Source organism: Acinonyx jubatus, chromosome D1, assembly GCF_027475565.1.
Source record: "Acinonyx jubatus isolate Ajub_Pintada_27869175 chromosome D1, VMU_Ajub_asm_v1.0, whole genome shotgun sequence".
Classification (NCBI taxonomy): domain Eukaryota; kingdom Metazoa; phylum Chordata; class Mammalia; order Carnivora; family Felidae; genus Acinonyx; species Acinonyx jubatus.
Window position 1 is genome coordinate 107,526,835 of NC_069390.1, and position 19,655 is coordinate 107,546,489.

General features: G+C 41.0%; 1 protein-coding gene across 2 annotated transcripts in view; it reads left to right on the plus strand.

Moving 5' to 3' along the window:
• Positions 1-19,655, plus strand: part of GUCY1A2 (guanylate cyclase 1 soluble subunit alpha 2) — a 318,707-nt gene that overhangs the window by 11,790 nt on the left and 287,262 nt on the right. Inside the window, exons 1-2 of one of the 2 annotated variants that reach the window (XM_053204170.1) lie at positions 17,038-17,498; positions 19,074-19,135. In XM_053204170.1, coding sequence (XP_053060145.1) covers positions 17,409-17,498; positions 19,074-19,135 — 152 coding nt within the window. In that variant the 5' untranslated portion in view covers positions 17,038-17,408. Of the gene's footprint in view, positions 1-17,037; positions 17,499-19,073; positions 19,136-19,655 lie in introns of those variants that run through there. The other variant, XM_053204169.1, reaches the window with a different exon arrangement.

A 19,655-nucleotide genomic window follows, 5' to 3' on the forward strand; every position in this document is an offset into this window, starting at 1 on the left:
TGTGCTTTTTATGGGAAATATTTCCACCATTTTCTGGGCATGCAACCTTTTAGGGTTATGAACACTTCCAAAAGTTCTGTCCTAGAAATCTAAAAACCACATATGATTCTGGTCTCTTGTTCATTTGTGCATTCCCCTACCTCTCATTTTCATTCATTCATAGAGCATTTATTTTGGCAAATGAGCATTCAGTGATTCATTCAGCACGCGCACCATGTGCCTGAAGCAACATGACTGAAGTAGGACATTCAGACAGAAATGGGATGTGGTCCTTTTGGATTTAAAAAACATAAAACCACCTTAAAAAAATTACTGAGTATTGTACATGACAGCTGCTTCTACCCTTCCTTCTGTCTTTCCCCTTCGTCTTACCCCAACTTTTCTTTATTTGGCATGATACTGGGGATATAGGGACAAAAAAGTGTTTGTATGCAAAAGACCTTTTGAAACTGCAACAATAATGACGATGATAGTAATAACAATGGTGTTGATTTATCAAGCCCTCACCATGCCTCAGGCGTCGTGCTAAGTTCTGTACGCATTTTATTTAATGAGCTACTCCTAACAGTAATGGGGAGTGATACCTTACCATGGTCTACATGACAGGGAAGAGCCTACCTTTCTGACCTCACCTCGTGAGGTCTAACCTACACTCACGGTTCTACAGTAGCTCCCTGAACATTCCAGGCAAGGACGATCTTGCCTCTGGACTTTGGTCCTAATTCCCAGGTCAGAAATGCCCCCTGGCTCCAGTTGTCCATGTGACTGGCCCTTTCTTGGTTTTCAGGTTCCAGCTCCTCAATGACACCTTATTGTGGAAAACCCACCTCTATGTGAAGACAGAGTCGGGATAAACAGGATCAACAGCTTTATTGCTTTGGGGGACAAAAGAGGCTGCAGGAGGCCTAGGTCTTCAAACTGCAAGCCCACCGAGAGGAAGGAGCTGGGGGTTTTAGCGGGAGATACAGGACCTCATGGGTTTCGGGACAGGGAGTGTGTATGTGCTGCCTTTGTCGTGTTTTTAGGGTGGTGCTGGTTCCTGAAAGAAAGGGCTAAGGAAGGAGGAGGGAAGGTTTGCAGAAGAGACACGAAAGGGGCTACTTAGTGTAACATCGAGCCTCGCTGAAGCATCGGGTAGCCATTTTGTTTTCGCTCAGCCTTCTCCTCTCTGGAGGTTTCAGCAGCAGGCAGCCCTTTGTCACCTAGCCCCTGTCACCTGGCTGTTTACTGCCATCACAGCCCTCACCATCACAAGTTACTCTTTATCTACTTGTCTTCCTGTGTGTTCTCTGTCTTCCCTGCTGTACTTCCAGCTCCTCCAGGGCAGAGGCCTTGTCCGGGTGCACACGATGGTGTTCGCTGTGCCCAGAGCAGGCCTGGCTGGCACGTGGTGCTCGCTGCATCCTCACTGACTCGATGAGCAAGTGTCATTTTGGAAGAAGTCACAGCACTTGGCAAAGAAAGAGCAGAGTTCTAAACAACAACACCACCAACTTAGAGGGTGGAAGAAGGCAATTAACCTGTGTAAGGCATTTAAATGTTTCCCCAATTGTGTCTGTGACTTTTAAAAATAATCTTATCAGAGATTCAGAGAAGTTGAGCAACTTGCCTAGGATCACAATTCGTTACTGATAGAGAAGAGATTAGAATTTTGGTGTGTTTAGCTCCAAGTGCTGTATTCCTTCCACCCTGTGGTATATTTTGAGCCTCAGTGTGCATAGTGGACATTGTGTTGGAGTGTCTAGATGCCCCTTTAGAAATGAAGGACTTATTCCCCTGGATGCTAGCCATGATGCGAATTCTCACCCTCCATTGTCAGTACCTTGGATGCATTGCCCAGACTGAAAAGAGCCGCCTTGTCCAAGGTCTTGCCCCCTTCCAGTAACTAGTGAGCATGAAGCTATGAAGGCTTGATCTTCTTGCCCTCATTTAGACAACTCTGAAGGGACATCTTCATGTAGGGTAAACTGAGGCCTCCCCTGAGACTGCATCACCCTCCATCTCCTCCTTTCCCCTTGTTCTGCCTCCTTCTGTGCTGTTCCATGGGTATTGATCCCAAGAATACCCCCTAATAAGCTTTCTACATGCTGATCTTCTCAGAGTGTGCTTCCCAGGGAGCCCAGCCTGTGCCTGCGTTTGAAAACAGTGATAGACACAGGTAGTAATGGGGATATGGCATGTGGGAGAAATATAATGATAACCTTGTTTGCACTTGGATTAGAAAAATTTTTTTAATGCTTATTTATTTTTGAGGGAAAGAGAGAGAGAGAGCGAGAGCGAGCGAGCAAGCAGGGGAAGGGCAGAGATAAAGAGAGACACAGAATGTGAAGCAGGCTCCAGGTTCTGAGCTGTCAGCCAGAGCCGGATGTGGGCCTCGAATTCACGGACCATGAGATCATGACCTGAGCTGAAGTTAGACGCTCAACCAACTGAGCCACCCAGGTGCCCCCTTTTTTAAGAAAATTTTTAATGTTTATTTTTCAGAGAGAGAGAGAGAAAGAACGAGCAGGGGAAGGGCAGAGAGAAGGAGAAAAAGAATCCAAAGCAGTGGATGTTTCGAATTTAGGTGCAAATGGTTGGCTGTGCCATGTGCATTCTTTCAGGGCTTGGCATTGCTGGATCACCAGCCTCAGCACAGTCAGTGCCTGTCACGTTGCAGGCAATGTACCCAATAAATAGAGATTTGGGATTGGGTTTTGACAAGAGCTTGTGGACGTAGTCGCTAATATCTTGAAAACTGATGAGCTCTCTGAGTGAAAGAGAGAGAGACAAAAATCCTAAGAGAGCATTGAGACTAGCATACAAAGAGAAGCTGAAGAATGTAGGTGCCGGGGTGCTGTTTTGTTTGTCTGCTTGTGGGGGTGGGAGGTGGCTGGGAGCACCTGAGAGCAAGGGCTGCCGTGGTTGACATTTGTGAAATGACCATTTGTGAAATGACAGGAATTTAAGGGTGGTGCTCAGTGTGAATGAAGCGGCTGGGGGCCTTAGAAAAGTGATGTCAAGCCTGCTTCGGAGATAGAAACCTATTTACAGAGGGAATGTGTGGTGAGTAAACAAAGGATATCATACGCATCAATTTATCACCCGAGACATTTGGCAATAAAAGTAAAAAGCGAGAAAGAGCTGACAGGGCCTGTGAGGCCAAATAAAAGTTTATTAAAGAAGTGGAGATTGTGTTTGAAGGTAACAGTCAAAAAAAGTTGGAGATGGATGAGATAAATAGGCTTCAGAAAAAATGGGATTGATCTAGAGACAGTCTTGAGTCCCTTGGCCAAGCATGAGGATATTTTCTCTCTGCCCAAGGGGAAAGTAATATGGTGCACTAGGGGTGCCATGCAAAGGCAGCTGGCAAAGTTTGGTTTTATTTACACCTGTTTTATTATGATCTCATCCTGACTTTATAACTCTGTGATCGGCTAATAATTTTGTATACCTAATGAGTGTTACGTTTAACTTGTGCTGTTTGCAGTTCCCAAGATCTAGTTCAACTGTGGTAGCTGCACTGACCATGGGATGTCAGTTGAGGCCAAAAATGTCACTAATGTGTCCTTCAGAAATTTTATACTCAAATCAGGAAGTACACTTAAAAATTTTTTTTAATGTTTATTTTTAAGAGAGAGAGAGAGAGGGAGCACATGAGCAGGGGAAAGGCAGAGAGAGAGGGAGAGACAGAATCTGAAGCAGGCTCCAGGCTCTGAGCTGTCAGCACAGAGCTTGATGTGGGCCTCGAACTCACAAACTGCGAGATCATGATTTGAGCCAAAGTTGGATGCTTAACGAATGAGCCACCAAGGCGCCCCAGGAAGTACATGTTTTCATTTGTATATTATACTGCATATAACTTTTGGGTTGTTTTTATCAGTGTGAACACTTCAGATTTTTTTTTTTTTTATCCTTCTAAAGATAGAATTTGGTAAGCCTAATAACATGTGGTGGGAACTGTTTTTTTGATTTGTACTTGTATTAGTGTGCTCTCTTTCAGTTTTAAAAGTAATTTGAGATATATATTTTATATATATAACCCCTGTTCTTACCCTTGCCATGTCTGAAATGACTTTGTTTAGTGTTAGAGCTCTTTTTGACCCTGATGGAAAGGTCCCTAATGGAAGGAACTCTCCAGGGATTAGGGGCCAAGTGCATGGGACTGTACTTTGTTGTTATATTGAATGTGTTTCACACAGTTGAAAGGAGGTGTGTAAGGTCAGATAAGGCCAGTCAGGGCATACACAATCAAATATAGCTCATTGGCCCTCTCCTTCTCCTTTTCTAGATAAATTTTGCTCAATTTCAACAAGCAAGGGTTTTTGTCTCTTTTATATACTGCCAAATCCCAAGTTTTCCAGGGTCTGGCACAAAGTAGCTGGTCAATAAATATTTGTCAAATGAATAAATTTAGAGTGAATATAAGAATATTTATTTTCACTATACCGTACAAATGTTGTGAGAAAAAAAATGAATTCATAAATACTAATGTACTTTAGGGTTAAAATCGGTAACAATAGCCAAAACAAAATAAAACATAATATATAGATTTAAGTAATTATTTTGTCCTGCTATTTTTATTCTTTCATCATATGTTTACTATATGCCCACTGTGCATGCTTGACTTTATTGTGTCATGAGCCAAAACACAAGATCTATGGAGAAGAAAATGGTGCTAGTAATATGCAGAGTTGAAAACCAAAGTGTTGGGTTTTCCTTAAATACTCTTATAATCTACTATACCACTCAATTTACATCATGTACAAGGAGGAAGAAATAACTTTTTGCTATGTGATCAAACCATATTTAAAAAAAAAATTCAACTCCAGTTCATTAAACAGATATCTGTTGTTGGCTTTTTCTGTGCCAAAAATTGGCTATGTCATAGTTACATGGGAAAAATTACAACCCCTCCTTTCCGACCCCATTTTTTTCTTATGATTCTGTTGCAAACATTTCAGGATTAAAGCATGAAAAAGATTTTATCTTTCTTCCAACCTATTTCTTGTATAAAGTCTTCCCGAGGGAAAGCAAAAACTCTTGGAAGAAAAACTCACATCACCCCAATAGCACATTTAAGGAGAATCTGCTGCTGCCCTGGTGAGAAGCCTGTCATCCTAATTCGTAACCTTATGGAGATCTCAACGAAAGAAAAAGTGTCTTGTTTAAAAATGCCTGTTGACCAGATTCTCCCAGTGCAGGGTCACTCTGTCTTCTAATTTCACATGTGTGAAATTCATGTGTGATTGGTTTAATTTGTGTATAAGAGATGTCTTGATTTTCTTTTTTTTTTTTTTAATAAAAGTTTTTATTTACTTATTTTGGGAGAGAGAGAGACAGAGAGCAAGCAGAGAAGGGACAGAGAGCGGGGAGAGAGAGAATCCCAAGCAGGCTCTGTGCGGTCAGTGCAGATCCTGATGGTGGGGCTCCATCACCCCAACTGTGAGATCATGACCTGAGCTGAAATCAAGAGTCAGACGCTTAACTGACTGAACAACCCAGGTGCCTGGAGATGTCTTGATTTTCAAAAGTTGTGTCAGGAAATATTTGGTTTTTAACTTAAGGAATTTATTTCTTTATTTGTTTTTCACTGAGGAAAGGGTTCAGAGATTATTACAAACTGTGTTTTCATCATGGTATTTACATATATAAACATGAGTTTATTTTAATAGCATTTTTGATATTTACCTATTTATCTACGTATATGTCATTCATGTGTGTATGTATGCATGTGTCTGTCTTTCTATCTACTGTTGATTATGCAGGGCAGAAAGGAAATGACTCTGTCTTTGGATTCTGAATTAAAAAATGCCACTCAGTAGAAATCTGGAGTAGGTATAATTACTATCATTGTGTTTTTTTAATAATTTGCCACGAGTAGTGAAAATGTCTTTTATCTCCTTAACAAAAGAATCTGCCTCTAAAGGCATTTATTACAAGGAGTGATAATGATGAAGTAACTGTGTTGTAATGGAAATGGAACAAAGATTGGGGGAAAGAGTAAATTGTGCCTACTGACTATTGTGATTCCATCTGAAGCTTCAGACACATAGGAGGGAGTTTCTGGTGTGGATGCTGGAGAAGAGAGGTTTATTGTTTCCTCCTGATAATAGCGATCAATAAGCACTTTGTGGACCTGACAGTGTTTGCAAGCTAGAAAGTCTCCTTTTTTCCCCTCTCTCCGTCTTGTGTAAACTTACTGCCATTATAAACACATTTCAAAGAAAACCAGTCTTTCCTTTTGTTCTGAATGAAATTCTTTCTCTAAGAGTTTGCTTGCAAAGTATGAACCCAGCCTTCGTGCTGAAGGAGAATGGCTGGGACCCACAGCTCTCAAGGACCTAACTGTGTAAGTCTGGTATAGGAGGCTGCTGCCTGCTGGTATTTTAAGCACTTGGTCAGTTCATTCCTTATTCAACTACATTCTAGGGATGGGCGTAGGGGGAAGATGGAGGAAATCAAATACTAAGTTAAATTGTAAGTGTAATTTTCCACCATTAGCCTTGCATTCTTGACTATTGAGAAAAATCTAGGTCTCAGATATCTAGTTAACACAGATATCCAATTATTTTGATTATAGCAGTGGGATAAATCGTCTTAATCAATAGCATTCATGATGACAGTAATGACAGAAATTACCAATTCCATCGGGTATATAATTGGAAAAAGCATTTTACTACAAGTTACTCCAAGACACATAATAATTTTTCAAAGAAAAATTGAGTAAGACACTTTCAAGTACGGGTCAATAAAAATGTTACCATTGTAGAACTATAACATACGAGGCTAAAAATGTGAATCTAAAAATAAGATCTGACCAATGGTTCTTGGCCATTAAATAAGGTATTCAGCTACTTTTTGTGATTTATAAATCAAATCAAGATACGCCTGCCTGGAAACATCTTAAAAACCTAAAATAACAAAGTTTATTATTTTGTTCTTCCAGAGTCACTAACAGGAATGAAAGCAAGGCTATATATCATGTATGCTTTACGTTAAGAGTATCAAAGTTTCTGCCTTGATGTTAAACTCTCATATGTTATGACTTAAGGTTGAAAAAAAATTGTGAAGCAGGGAACATTTACTTCTGGTTGTCCCTGTTCTCTCTCTCTCTCTCTCTCTCTCTCTCTCTCTCTCTCTCTCTCTCTTCTCTCACTCTCTTTCTCACTGCTGTCACTCTTTCTCTATTATCAAAACCTCATGCCGCAAAAATCTGCCATGAGTCTCTCCCATCAGACAAATTGAGCTTACGTTAAATTCTTGGTTGAAAAGTACCTCTCTTGATTTTAAGAACCTTAAAGGAGTGGAAAGTAAGTTTTGGCCGGGGAGGATTGGGAATGGATGGCATGAAGATAGTTCTCTTGGTGCTCCTAAAATCCTGAAATCAAACTTGGTGTCGGTTCCCACAAAGCTCCGACATACATTGATGGCTATAGAAGTGGGTATATCTCGCTGCTTCTCAGGCCGCCTTCTAGAGCCCTCTGGAACTGCAGTAAACTATCTAATGTTCTTGGTCTGTAGGAATCAACTATGTGTGTATATATGATATATGGGAGATATAATATGGGATAATATATATTCCTTGGTCTGTAGGTATCAAGTATATATATATTTGTATATATATATATATGTGTGTGTGTATATATATATGTGTGTGTGTATATATATATATACACACACACACATATGATGGGATATATATAACATAGGAAATATAATATGGGATAATATGTAATATACAGGAGATTATATATAATATATATATACATCTATATAAAACTTTGATTATATGCTGTTATACTTATTAATTTTGTATCATAAACTATTGTGTGTTTTTTAAAGAGCTGTTGCTGCTACTTCAGGGTTCATTTGAAATAAAGCTCGCAGGACTGATGTTGTCCTTATGTTTTATAATGCTCAGAGATTCTGGAGATTTGGCTACTGAAATGAATAAATTATGGGTTAATATGTATTGTGCCAATTATGGATGCCCTTGCACTGGGTTTGCCTTGGAAACTCCAGTTAAGAGCCCTTGTACGTGCAAGGAAATTAAATTGTTTTTAAAGCTGGAAAGCACTGGATGATATCCCATCAGGATCTTGTTCCCAAGCATCATTTCATGATAATTCTCTGTTGTTTGGTATAAATGTGTACATGTGACTTGTGTGGATCCACATTTGAATGACATTTGTAAAGCTGAATGGCAGAGTAAGGTATTTAAAACTCATGTAGTATTCTAGGAAGAATGTGAAAAAATAATACTGCACCAGAAACATTTCTCCTCTTCTGTAGGCAGCTTTTCCCAGTATCCCTTTCTTACTCACATCCTTTTACCCCCGCCCCTTTTCCCAGTTACTAATTTTCCATTAGGTAATGAGGCAAGCAAATGGCTAAGAATTACCACATAGTTAAAAGTTTGGTTCTAATGTGAGCGAGCGAGCTTCGATGGCTTTTGTTGGAATTCATCTAAAATGACCACAACAATTCTTATTATCATGGCCATTTTAGGTGATAAATGGCTTATTTTGATTAGTTTTTAGTGTAAGCTGATTTGAAGAGGAGTTTGAAAAATCAAGGGCTTTTGCTGACTGTATTTTTTTTTTTAGCACTCAAGAACACAAAGCCTTAGTGACATTTTTTTTTCCCTTCTTAATTTAACCCCCTTCAGGACTGTGAGGGAATGATGTGCTGACCCATACTTTCCATCCAGAAAAGCCACTAGCAGTGAGTGCCATCACTGGAGTTTACAAGGCATGTTTCGTGCAGGACATGTATGACGTAGGCAGGACCACGATTAGTGTTAACTCCAATTTAAGGAAGAGGAAACCAAAGCTCAGAGAAGAGCAGTAACTTGCCCAAAGTGAAGATGCCAGCAACCACCTGCATTTTAGTGTCCAGCCTCCTGTTTGTAGCTCTAGCTCTTTCCATCATGATGTGGACATCTGTCTACCCGGCCACGAATTGTTTCATCCTCCACATACAGTGTAGACTCCCTGTTTCATCTCTCACGTTTCCTAAGTGTGACTTGCTGAGGAATGGCTGGTAGCAATTTCCTGTTGGTTTTCCTGAACCTGACCATTCCTTGCCAGTTGCGTAGTTCCTGACTATGCTTGGAGTCCCAAATCGACCTGTGTTAGAAACCACAAGGACTCTTTCTTCATCAGGGCTCTGCCTCCAGGCTGACCTAGTTTGCCTGTCCACTGCCGTGTCGGTGTGCTCTGGGCTCCCATAGGCAAGGCAGCTCTGAACAGACTGACAAAAGCCATCATCACTGACAGTAGTTTAGCTTACGCCGCAGTCTGGGAAGAGCAATGATGTTACTTGTGGTTTGGTTTCTGAATGTAAAAGAAGTCATGATTATCATAGAAATAGTTATGTAAGCGAGGGTTTATATTTCTCCTCATAGGTTGCGTGTAATTGTGCATACCCAGACATACACAGATCTTGGTGTAATTAAATACTTTGTGGGAAGGAGTGGGGAAACAGTGTAATAATGGAGTGATCCCTAGAGTAAAAAAATGGGCTCACATAGAGTCGAATGAAAGAAAGTAAGGCTTTTCACGTCATGCAGGGTTAGCGTTCTCTTTGCCTGCATGTTTTTTCCAGAATGAAGTGTGATTATTCCGTGCCTCAGCCTAGGAACGTGATGCATCATAAACACTGATGACGTAGGCGCCATTATCTGCCTAGTAAGCATGCTTCTATCTGTCTGGATCATCAGATTGTAGTTAACACTAGATAGGACTATATTTAGGCCCTTGTTGAGTTTTATCTTCCAAGAGAGGTGGGAGCAGCAGAGCTGGGCAGGACCCTGGGTGGGATTTGGACGGTTGTCCATGTTTCAGCAACCGAGACTTTTAAACTGCAGGGACCTGTTCTAGTCAGTATCCTGAAGCCATCAGACCTTCAGCCTCTGACTGACTGAACAAAACACCTGTGTCACTCTAGTTGTGGCCTCTGCATGACAATTTACTTATTGACAGTGAGCAGTAAGTGTGAAGTGAGGCTTATTACCTGAAGTCTGCGTGGTCAGCACATTTCTTACCTGTTCAGGCTACATGATGAGCCAAGTCATAATTAAAAGTTTGCTTTAGTGGCGTCTGGGTGGCTCAGTCGGTTAAGCGTCTGACTTCGGCTCAGGCCGCGATCTCACGGTTTGTGGGTTCGAACTCCACGTTGCGCTCTGTGCTGACGGCTCAGAGCCTGGAGCCCCCTTCGGATTCTGTGTCTCCCTCTCTCTCTGCCCCTCCCCTGCTTGTGCTCTGTCTGTCTCTTTCTGTCTCTCAGAAATAAACATTAACAAAAAAACTTCTTTTAAAGTTTGCTTTAATCCACTTGGAGTCAAAGCAAAATGAAATTTCAAGCCGAATGATTCAATCCGGTTTAAGGAGCTATTGGGTTCGATCTCGCTAATGAGACCTGATGCTCCATGGCTGTTGATAAGAATCCCTCTGGTTAAGGTGGTTGGGCAATTTTTTGTTTAGGAATAATCTTTCTCCATGTGACGGAGGGCAGTATACCCTGAACGGTGTTAGATGTAATGTTTCATAAACTGTCCCCCTTCCTTCTCTGCCCTGTGGGTTGCTCTCTGTTAACCTCACCTTCTATCCCCATGCCCTGTTTGCATCCTCTTGACCTTTGTTGTATCTGTTGCTCAGTGGCCCATTTTGCCTGGAGCTGTACTTTGGGCTGGATGATTGGAGATAAATCTCCATCACCCATTTACAAATTATCTTTGAAGCTGGTGCATTTGGAGTTGACAAAACATTTCCCCATTTTGTGGGTTAATTTTGTAATTTAACTGTCAGGAAATCCTACTTCCCTCATCTCCAGGCTCCTGTTGGGAAAACCCCTTGCTGTGGCTCCCAAGTACTAGAAACAATAGAGAATTCTTTGGGAATGCCCAAGTGCAGGCTGCAAAGAAAAGTAAGGGGCTACAAATGATTTCCTGACATGAGGGCCATTGCTCTCCAGTAGCATATTCAGGAGTTGAAATGATACCAATTAGCTTTGCAGCATCTAATTGGCATCTTTGGGCTGTGAGGCATGTCTGGCAACAGTCCTAGATGTTAGACATGGTCAGTTTAGTTCAATTTAATAATTTTTTGACTACCTCCTCATCAAGAGATTTTTTTTTATGGAATCATCATATAACACATATATGTATCATATTGTAGTTTAATTTCATTTTGACCTCGTAACAACCCTGAGAAGTAGCTATGCTAGAAATTTCTGTTTTATAAAAAAGGAAGCTGAGGTTCAGAAAAATAAAATGCTGTATTCAAAATCACACAATCTAGCCAAGAGTTAATTACTTTCTTTTTATTATTTATTTATTAAATTTTTTTTAATGGTTATTTTTGAGAAAGAGAGAGACAGTGTGAGTAAGGGAGGGAAGGCAGAGAGAGGGAGACACAGAATCTGAAGCAGGCTCCAGGCTCTGAGCTGTCAGTACAGAGCCCAATGTGGGGCTCGAACTCTTAAGCCATGAGATCATGACTTGAGCCAAAGACGGATGCTTAACCGACTGAGCCACCCAGGTGCCCCAAGAGTTAATTCCTTTCAACTGTAACCTTTTCTGCCTTGAAGATTGAAGAATGTGTTTCAGTTTAAAAAAACAGATTAAAAGCTTGGCCGTTTGGAGGCAGTCACATACATGTAGAGGAGACACATATGTAGACTTAGACACTTAGTACCTACGTGACTTTGGGCATGTTTTTTAATTTGTCTGGGATTAGTTTTCACATTTATGAAGTAGCATAATACTTCTTCTAGGGTTTCTGTGAGGAGTAAATGAGTTGCTCCACGTAACTACGGTGTTTAATCAGGAAAACAGCATTATATCTCTTCGTAGACCGAGTCAGCCTTGCACCATCTGTGAGATGCTTTTTGGTTGGAGGGTTCAGGACTCGAGCCATATCCTCTAAAGGTTTGTAGTGCAGCGTGATCCATTGCCCTGAGAAGGTGTCTAGAACCAGTACCGTCCTGTCTCAACATTTTTATTCGGACAGCATTTTTGTTCGGACAGCCAAGTTGGCCACGATGGTGCCCAGTGAAGCACTTTTCTCCTAAAGCTTCCCAATTAAGAAGTTAACGATCACACCAGAACTATTTAAATAACAATAACAACATTTATGAATTTGGGGAAATGATTTTACAGCATTGTTTTCAAAGCCATTAAAAGTGAATAAAAGGAAATTAGGGATTTCAGTTAGATACATGGAAGGATATTTCAATACTCAACAGAGTGAAAGCAGCTTGTGGGAGAAAAATTGTAGGAGACCCAAGTCCTTGTCCTGTTGGTGGCTCTTTCCCTCTGGGTAGCTGAGGCAAAGCACTTTGACCTCTCTGGATCTCAGTGTTTGCATCTGTACAACGTGGATAATTACATCGGAGACTCACAAGGTTGTTGTGAATGTCTAATGAGGTGAAAGAAAAGAAAGTGATTGGTAAGCTGTGAAGTGTTTTATAAACTTAAAGTGGTGTTGTTATTCTCCAGAGTTTGTTGAAAACATCCAAAATTCTTGGATAACTTAAATGTATTCTTGCCGGAAGGAAGGATAGGACTAAATAAATCACCTCTTGGATCTCTTTCAGTTTAAGGAACGAGTGCTTCCAGCTTAAATTGGTATTGTTGATATTAGGTCTTGTATTAAATTGGAACTCAATGGGTATATTTGGAAGGGCATTAAAATAAAATAACAGAGGGAAATGCTTGGAAAGGAAACATACTTTGTATAGGAAGACTTAATTATACCGTTGATTAGGGGCTAAGTATATTCAGTTACAATCAATAATTACAATGATGGTAACCACTGTGCTTTGCTAATTAGAGCATATCTCTAATAAGGCCAAGGTGATCAGTTTGAATCCCTGTATGGGTCAATTAGCATCATGTCAGCCTCCACCCTAAGCTCTCATGGGGTCATTCAGGTGTGTACTTGTGTTCACAAGGAGAATAAAATGGAGATTGGATGAAATCATGCAGATCTTCAACCAGTACGGGGAGAAGAAGTCTACCTTCTAATGCATTCATAGCTTGATTTTTTTTTCTTTTAGCACACTTACCACTTTTGCTTTTTGTGATTAATTATCTGGACTACCACAGTTTTGTTGAGCAAATTACTGGTGTCATTCACTTGAAATGGTACTGCCAAGCTTCCCAAGAGATGGTTGAGTTTTCAGTGTGATTTGACCCTCTGTTTTCAAGTGGTTAACTTTGCAATGCTTTACTTCAAATGACCCTGAGAACTAGGAACTTCTTGCAAGTGTTTTTCAGATGGGAAAATGGAAGCATCTTTTTCCCCAAGGTTTCCTACTCCCAGGTGAAGAGATGTTGGCTAATTTTATAAAAAGGTCAGTAGCACAGCTGGGCTTGAAATACAGAGGTCCTGACTCAAAGTTCTATATTTAATTTGCCATCTATTTTCTCTCTCTCTCTTGCTCTCTCTCTCTCTCTCTCTCTTTTTTTTTTTTTTTGGTTTATATGTAGTAAGTTTAGTCAGAGGCTGGGAAAGTGAATATTTTGTCTTCATATTTAGCAAGCTTGATGAATACTGCAATCACATATCTTTCAGAAGCAGTTAAGCTGGTTGTTGGAAGTGACTTATTGTTTTGACTTATTGTTTTGACTAGTTTTATTAATAATACCAATCATATCATTTGGTCCATTGGCGTCTATAGGCTTAGCCGTAAAGATAGGGTATCTCACATTATGATTTTGGTCACGTTAAATGATAGAATTTGGCATATCATGTCCTAGTACATGAAATAATCTTGTGGAGAACATGGAGGTCCCTGTGGTGTGATTTAGAGGATGAGAAGTGGTCTCTGCCCCCAGTTTATCTCTCACTGATAAGCCTATTTACCACAATTCCACTGTTAGTTGTTCAGACCATATTTTATAATGTAGGGAAGCTCCTTTTTTATCGTCCTCTACCTTAGGACCAGGGATCAAGTTTTTGAGGAAATGGAGGTATGACTCCTGAGCGCCATCTGAGATGAGAGCACTAAAGGCATTTAAAATTTTGATGAGAAAAGGAAGTAGAATACGCAATGATGATTACTGGAGACGTGTTTAGGGAGTTTACATGATGATGGTAGCGATTGAGCCTATCAGAATGCAGCATGAAGATATTCGATGCCCAGGGTGTGAGGAAGGGGTGAGCCAGAGGAGGACAAAGAGTTGAGAGAGGAGGAGTGGAAACGTGTGTCCAAGGCAAGACTTTATTCCTGATTTTGCCTCTGTCTTTCTTTGTCTATACAGGTTTGGTGTCAAGAATTTTAAATGTGTTTTCAAGAAGCAGACAATTTGAATCCATGTGATTCTTTAATTGTGCGTTGACATTAAAAAAATTCTTTCTTACTGGAAACACTTTCTAAGGGGAGAGATGCTCTGTTTGCAAAAGAGGACTTGTAACATCTCTAACTTTGGTTCTTTTTCAGTCCAATGGTGATAATAACACCAGCCTGACTATTTCCCTGGAGGCCCCTGTGACTGGTGGAAGATCCACTGGCACGGCACGCATTAAAAAACATGAACTGTAAAGTGTGCAACCAGATCCAAAGTCTTAAGTGTAATGTGCAGTGTAGGTTGGAGGCTTTGTGCCTGGACTCTGGAGGAGACTACCTACTCTTCAGTACTGGTTTTGCCTCTTTTTACCTGTGTGACATAGGGCAGCTTCAGTTTTGTGTGTCTCAGTTCTCTTATCTGTAAAATAATAACACCCATGTCTATGTCATGCTGTTGATGTGACAAACAAAGGAGTTCGTGTGCAGGGAGCTTACAGCAGTGCCTCTCATAGAGGGAGTGTCATACTAGCTGTTATGTTGTATGCATGTGTCCCAGCATTGCTGACATAAGTGCCTGGGACTGAGTTATATGGAAATTTTAAACATCCTTTATTTATGCCTCAAGCAATATAGCTCTTTATTTATCTAATAAATTCACATTAATTATAAGTCATTAGTGACAGTTAATAAATGGAACTGTGTTGAACTTGGCAGTTACGTATGAACACCTCTCAGAAGCTTACTTCTCTTGATATTTGAATAAAGAATCTGTTCTCATTAATGTAGACTTACTCAGTTCAGGTAAGGTTCATAGAGTATTATTGGTCTTGATCATCATGTTTATACCTTAAACGAAAGGTTTACAACCCATGACTACACATTAGAAGCAACTGGATCTCTCAGACCAGTTGAATTGGAAAATTTGGAGGTGGAACTCAGGCATTGGTATTTTTAGAGTTCCCCAAGGTGATTTTAATGTACAGACAGAATAGAAAACCACTGGCTTAGAGAGTTAGTAATTAAGTGTATATCTCTATCATTTAATTGCTGACATTGATATGTAATTTCCTCATATTTAAGTAAATAAAATGACATGGCTATTTACAGACATTTCTTTAAAGGAGGGCGTAGGGTTTCCATTAATTCTGTAGCCTATGGGTGTGTGCCATAAAGCAGAAATGAGAAGCTTGTTTTAAAATTATCAAGGTCACCTGGGTGGCTCAGGTGGTTAAGTGTCCTACCTCGGCTCAGGTCATGGTCTCACGGTTTGTGAGTTTGAGCCCCGTGTCAGACTCTGTGCTGACAGCTCAGAGCCTAGAACCAGCTTCCTATTCTGTCTATGCCTCTCTCTGCCCCTCCGCCACTCATGCTCTGTCTCTGTCACTGTCTCTCTCTCTCTCAAAACTAAATAAACATTAAAAAACAAAAATTAGCTATGAAGTTTTGTTTTTGGAAGGATGAAGTGCTGTCAATATTAGCAAACGATATAGAAATCCCAGAATGTTAAAGATGAGAGGGACCCTCAAGGCATCTCGTAGAAAGAGGGGTACACTTTGAAGTCAGTCCTGGCTTTTAGTGGCTTATTCACTTCCTACCTTTGTGATCTTGGGTTCTTTACTTAACCAATCTGAGCCTCAACTTCTTGATCTGTAAAATCGAGGTGAGCATGTGCTTTATATGATGACGAGTGTGTTTCATGGGCACACACACTCATGTCTTGCTTCCCTGCCTCCTACCCGATCCCTAGATCCATCTGGTGCAGATGTCCATGGCAGGGACTGCGTTGCAGCCTCTGCAGGGCCAGCTTCTGGGAACCGCTTCCTCCCACTCCTCGGGGACCACTTCTCTGGCTCTGTTGGGACTGTTTCATGGCTGGATGTTTGGATCCCATGACCTTAAGTGAGCATAACATTTAGTGTACAGGGGTCAGTACTGCTGGCCAAGCAGAGTGAAGCTGTTCATGAGACAGGAGATGAAGGAGATCTTGTGGCCATGTAATGGCAGCCTTTGAGTACCTTCTGTCTGCCCCAGACGATCCGTGTGCAGGACTCAGATGGCTGCCTTGTGTCTCCAGTTCTATGTTCTTAGCCATTGCTTCTTGGGGTTGAACAGGAACAATGAGAGGTCACTATCTCTATCTTAGCTTGGGGTAAGCACAGAAGAATCATAGACCTCTTTGATTGTTGTGGTTGTTGTTTTTATGATAGGAATACTGGATTTCATCTTTTCCCCCACCCTTGTCTCTCAGATCCTTTAGCATTTGGCTATAAAATGATTAGGCCACCTGGTTCTCCTGTTGCCCATTCTTTGTGTCCTAGGAAGGGGGTTCGTGGTTTCTTATTCTTTGCAAAGCTTAAGGCCTCAGGTCTTGATCTCAACTATGGGGCTTCAGTGTCCTTCCCACTTGTAAGCCTGCTTTCTAGGACTATCCTCAATCTTAATTTTCAGAATTCTGCTTGTATCACCATCTCTGGACTCATCTGAAGTTTTCATTGGAAATGAAACTGCCATTTTTCTGTTGTTTCCTTTGTCTACTGGAATCAGCACCCTCTTATGATTAACAGTAGTAGGAGCTGTATTGAATTTTTAGGTGGTAAGGATCTCCAAACATTACACTTGTGGGCTGGGCAGTCTGACTTAAATCCTGTGCTCCTCCACTAGATTATGAGACTCTTGAGGGTAGAAGCCATGTTTTATAGCTGAGTATCGTCATAACTATCATTATGTATCTACTGTGCACCAGAGACTTTGCTTTATTTCAATTAATCTCCATAAAAATAATGTACACATGAGGAATATTAGAGAGCTTAAGTAAACTGCCAAAAGTCATGTGGCTTTTGAGTGGATTTTTGAACTCACTTTGATATTAAACCCTGTGTTCTAAAATCATGTTTCTAAATTCCTTCTGAAAGGAAGGAGCAGATACAGGTAAGAAGAATGGGATCTTGGCCTATAGAATGTTGGATGACCTCTTGAGTCGGGGTCAGGTATGGAGGTGTATTCTTAGAGGAGGAGAGAAGGTCTGCATATCTTCAAAGCCCCTGTTTTTCCCATTAATATACTGACCGGCATTGCTGACATACGTGGACTAAGAATGGACCCTATGACTCTCAAGGCAGAAGTCACCCCCGTGGATGGCTTTGGCCCACACGTGGCTTTTTTATTCAGGTCAAGAGAGACCCCAAGATTACGTGAAGACATCTCTCACTGATAAGAGCCATTGGGTGAGCAATCAGGCAAACTCTGAAGAGGACTCTGTGAATCCATGGTGATGAGATGTTCTGTGCTGAAGTCAGCTTTGGCTTGCTGATGATGAGGAGATAGTCTATAGTCACCTTCTGTGTTTGGAGTTTAGACCATCAGAACGTGCCTACCAGCTCTGGTGAGCGACAGGAAGTATATAAATGCTTTCTGGCATTGGAGCTCTGTCGGATATTCCCAGAGAACGTTTCCCTTTTAATGTATTTGGAAACTATAAATTTAACTCCTGCTGCGGGAAAAAAAAGTAATGGTTTCACAAAAGAAAAAAAGCTCTTAAAAGGCTTAACTCCTGTCACAAACATGTGCTTTTTAATAACTGGGAAATCCCTGGTGCAGGGAAAAAATGCCCTTTTGTACAAATGAGGTCATTCTGGTCTTAACTGGCCCTATGCACTCTAGTTCCTGTGTTCTGTTCCACGTTTTATGACCAGAGGTTATTGGAAGGGTAATCCCTGTGTGCATAGTCACTGCTTTTAGGGCATGTTGCCAAAGAGAAAGTTATCTTAGCTCACAAGCTTCCAAGCCAGTGCAAGAGGCCCAGCTCCCAGGGGTACCCGGCCAGTGACTGATAATGACTTGGTTTAGCTTGGCTGTGGGTTGAGTTTTTAAAGCACGCTTTTCTTGTGCACTGGGATTTTTGTGTCTGCTGCTTCTTTAGATTTCTCAACAGCTCCATTGCTTCTCGATTCAGGAGTGATTTTTCTTGCTTGGGCACATTCTATCTACTGTGCTTTGATTCCTTCCTGAAGAAACATCAGTGCCAGATTGAGGCTTCCTGTTCATCTTCTTCACCTGGTGTATATGAAAAACAGCTGTTGAAGGCATTTGCCCTGTACCCATTTCCTTGCATACTTGGAGGCTGATTCCTCCAAAAATTAATTTTTGATTTGGTTCTTACCCCAATTTCTTAATAAAATCTATGGTCAGGGAACTTTGTGGCTACCTGGGTCAGAAACTCCAAGCCTAGGCTCTGTTGCCTAAATAAGTCTAAAAAAAATTTGTTGACCTGGGAGTAAGAAACTATCTTCAGCTCTCCCAGAGAGGCAAGGATTATATGATTCGGCTGGGAACTACTTATGTGTTTGCTGCAGACCCCATTTTGTTGCCCAGAGCACCTGTGGCCCCTCTTGGAGGCCTCAGCATCCTTGCTTGAAATCTCTTGGGTCCTTGAGGAGGTGAGGCTTGATCTGGGCATGGCCCTTGTTTCTTGAGTCCACCTCCCCTCCACTGCCCTCAAGGCCTCGGTTTGTTGTAGACAACCACAATAAATATTGAACCTAAGGGCTGCTGCAAAAGAATTGGAAAAAATATGGCTAGGAAATGCTATCACCCTTGAAACGCTGGGAAATTCGGGGTAATTGCTGAGTGCCTCATATTAGTTCCTCTGGAGAAAATACATGGCAAAATGCATAATGGGTTAATATTATAAAGTGAAAACTCGTAGAAGATAAATCAGAAGCCCCATATCTGCCTCTGATGCTCAGAAGGGGAAAGGCACTGATGTGCTGATAATATATTTTTATTTTTTTCTTCTCCAGCCTCAGACGATACAGCAGACTCTCCAGAGGACACTGCAGTATTATGAGCACCAAGTTATTGGGTAAGTAAAGCAGACTTTGGTCATTATTTGGGGAAAATTAAAGATAATTACTCAAACACAGCTGTTGAACATGCACGTTCCTGCCACCCAAGTCAGTCTTTACCAGTGGCTGTGGGGTGGAGTTTCCTTGGGACCCCTGGACTGACTACCTTTGCTTTATTTTTGTTTAATCCTTTTAAATGAAGTTCCTTTTGGTATTGCCTTTCCTTTTCAACTTTTCTTCTTCTTGTGTTCTTTCCGTCTTCTCCTCCACTGAATCTCCTAATTGTGCCTTCGTAATACAGTCAGGTTTAATGGTACCAACTGAGAGGCTTTAAATGGGATTTTGGAATCCTTTAGGAAAGTCGACTCAGAGTCAATACAAGCCTAATACAGTTCAGGAGAGGTATTGCTTTAGTTAGTTTAGTTAGTTCCACGTTCCATATTTGTCTTTAATCTTTCTTTTCTTGACATCATTGGGATATGGTGTAATGTAAGAAGACAAAATCAAGGAACAGGAACTCCAGCCCTCACCAGCGCA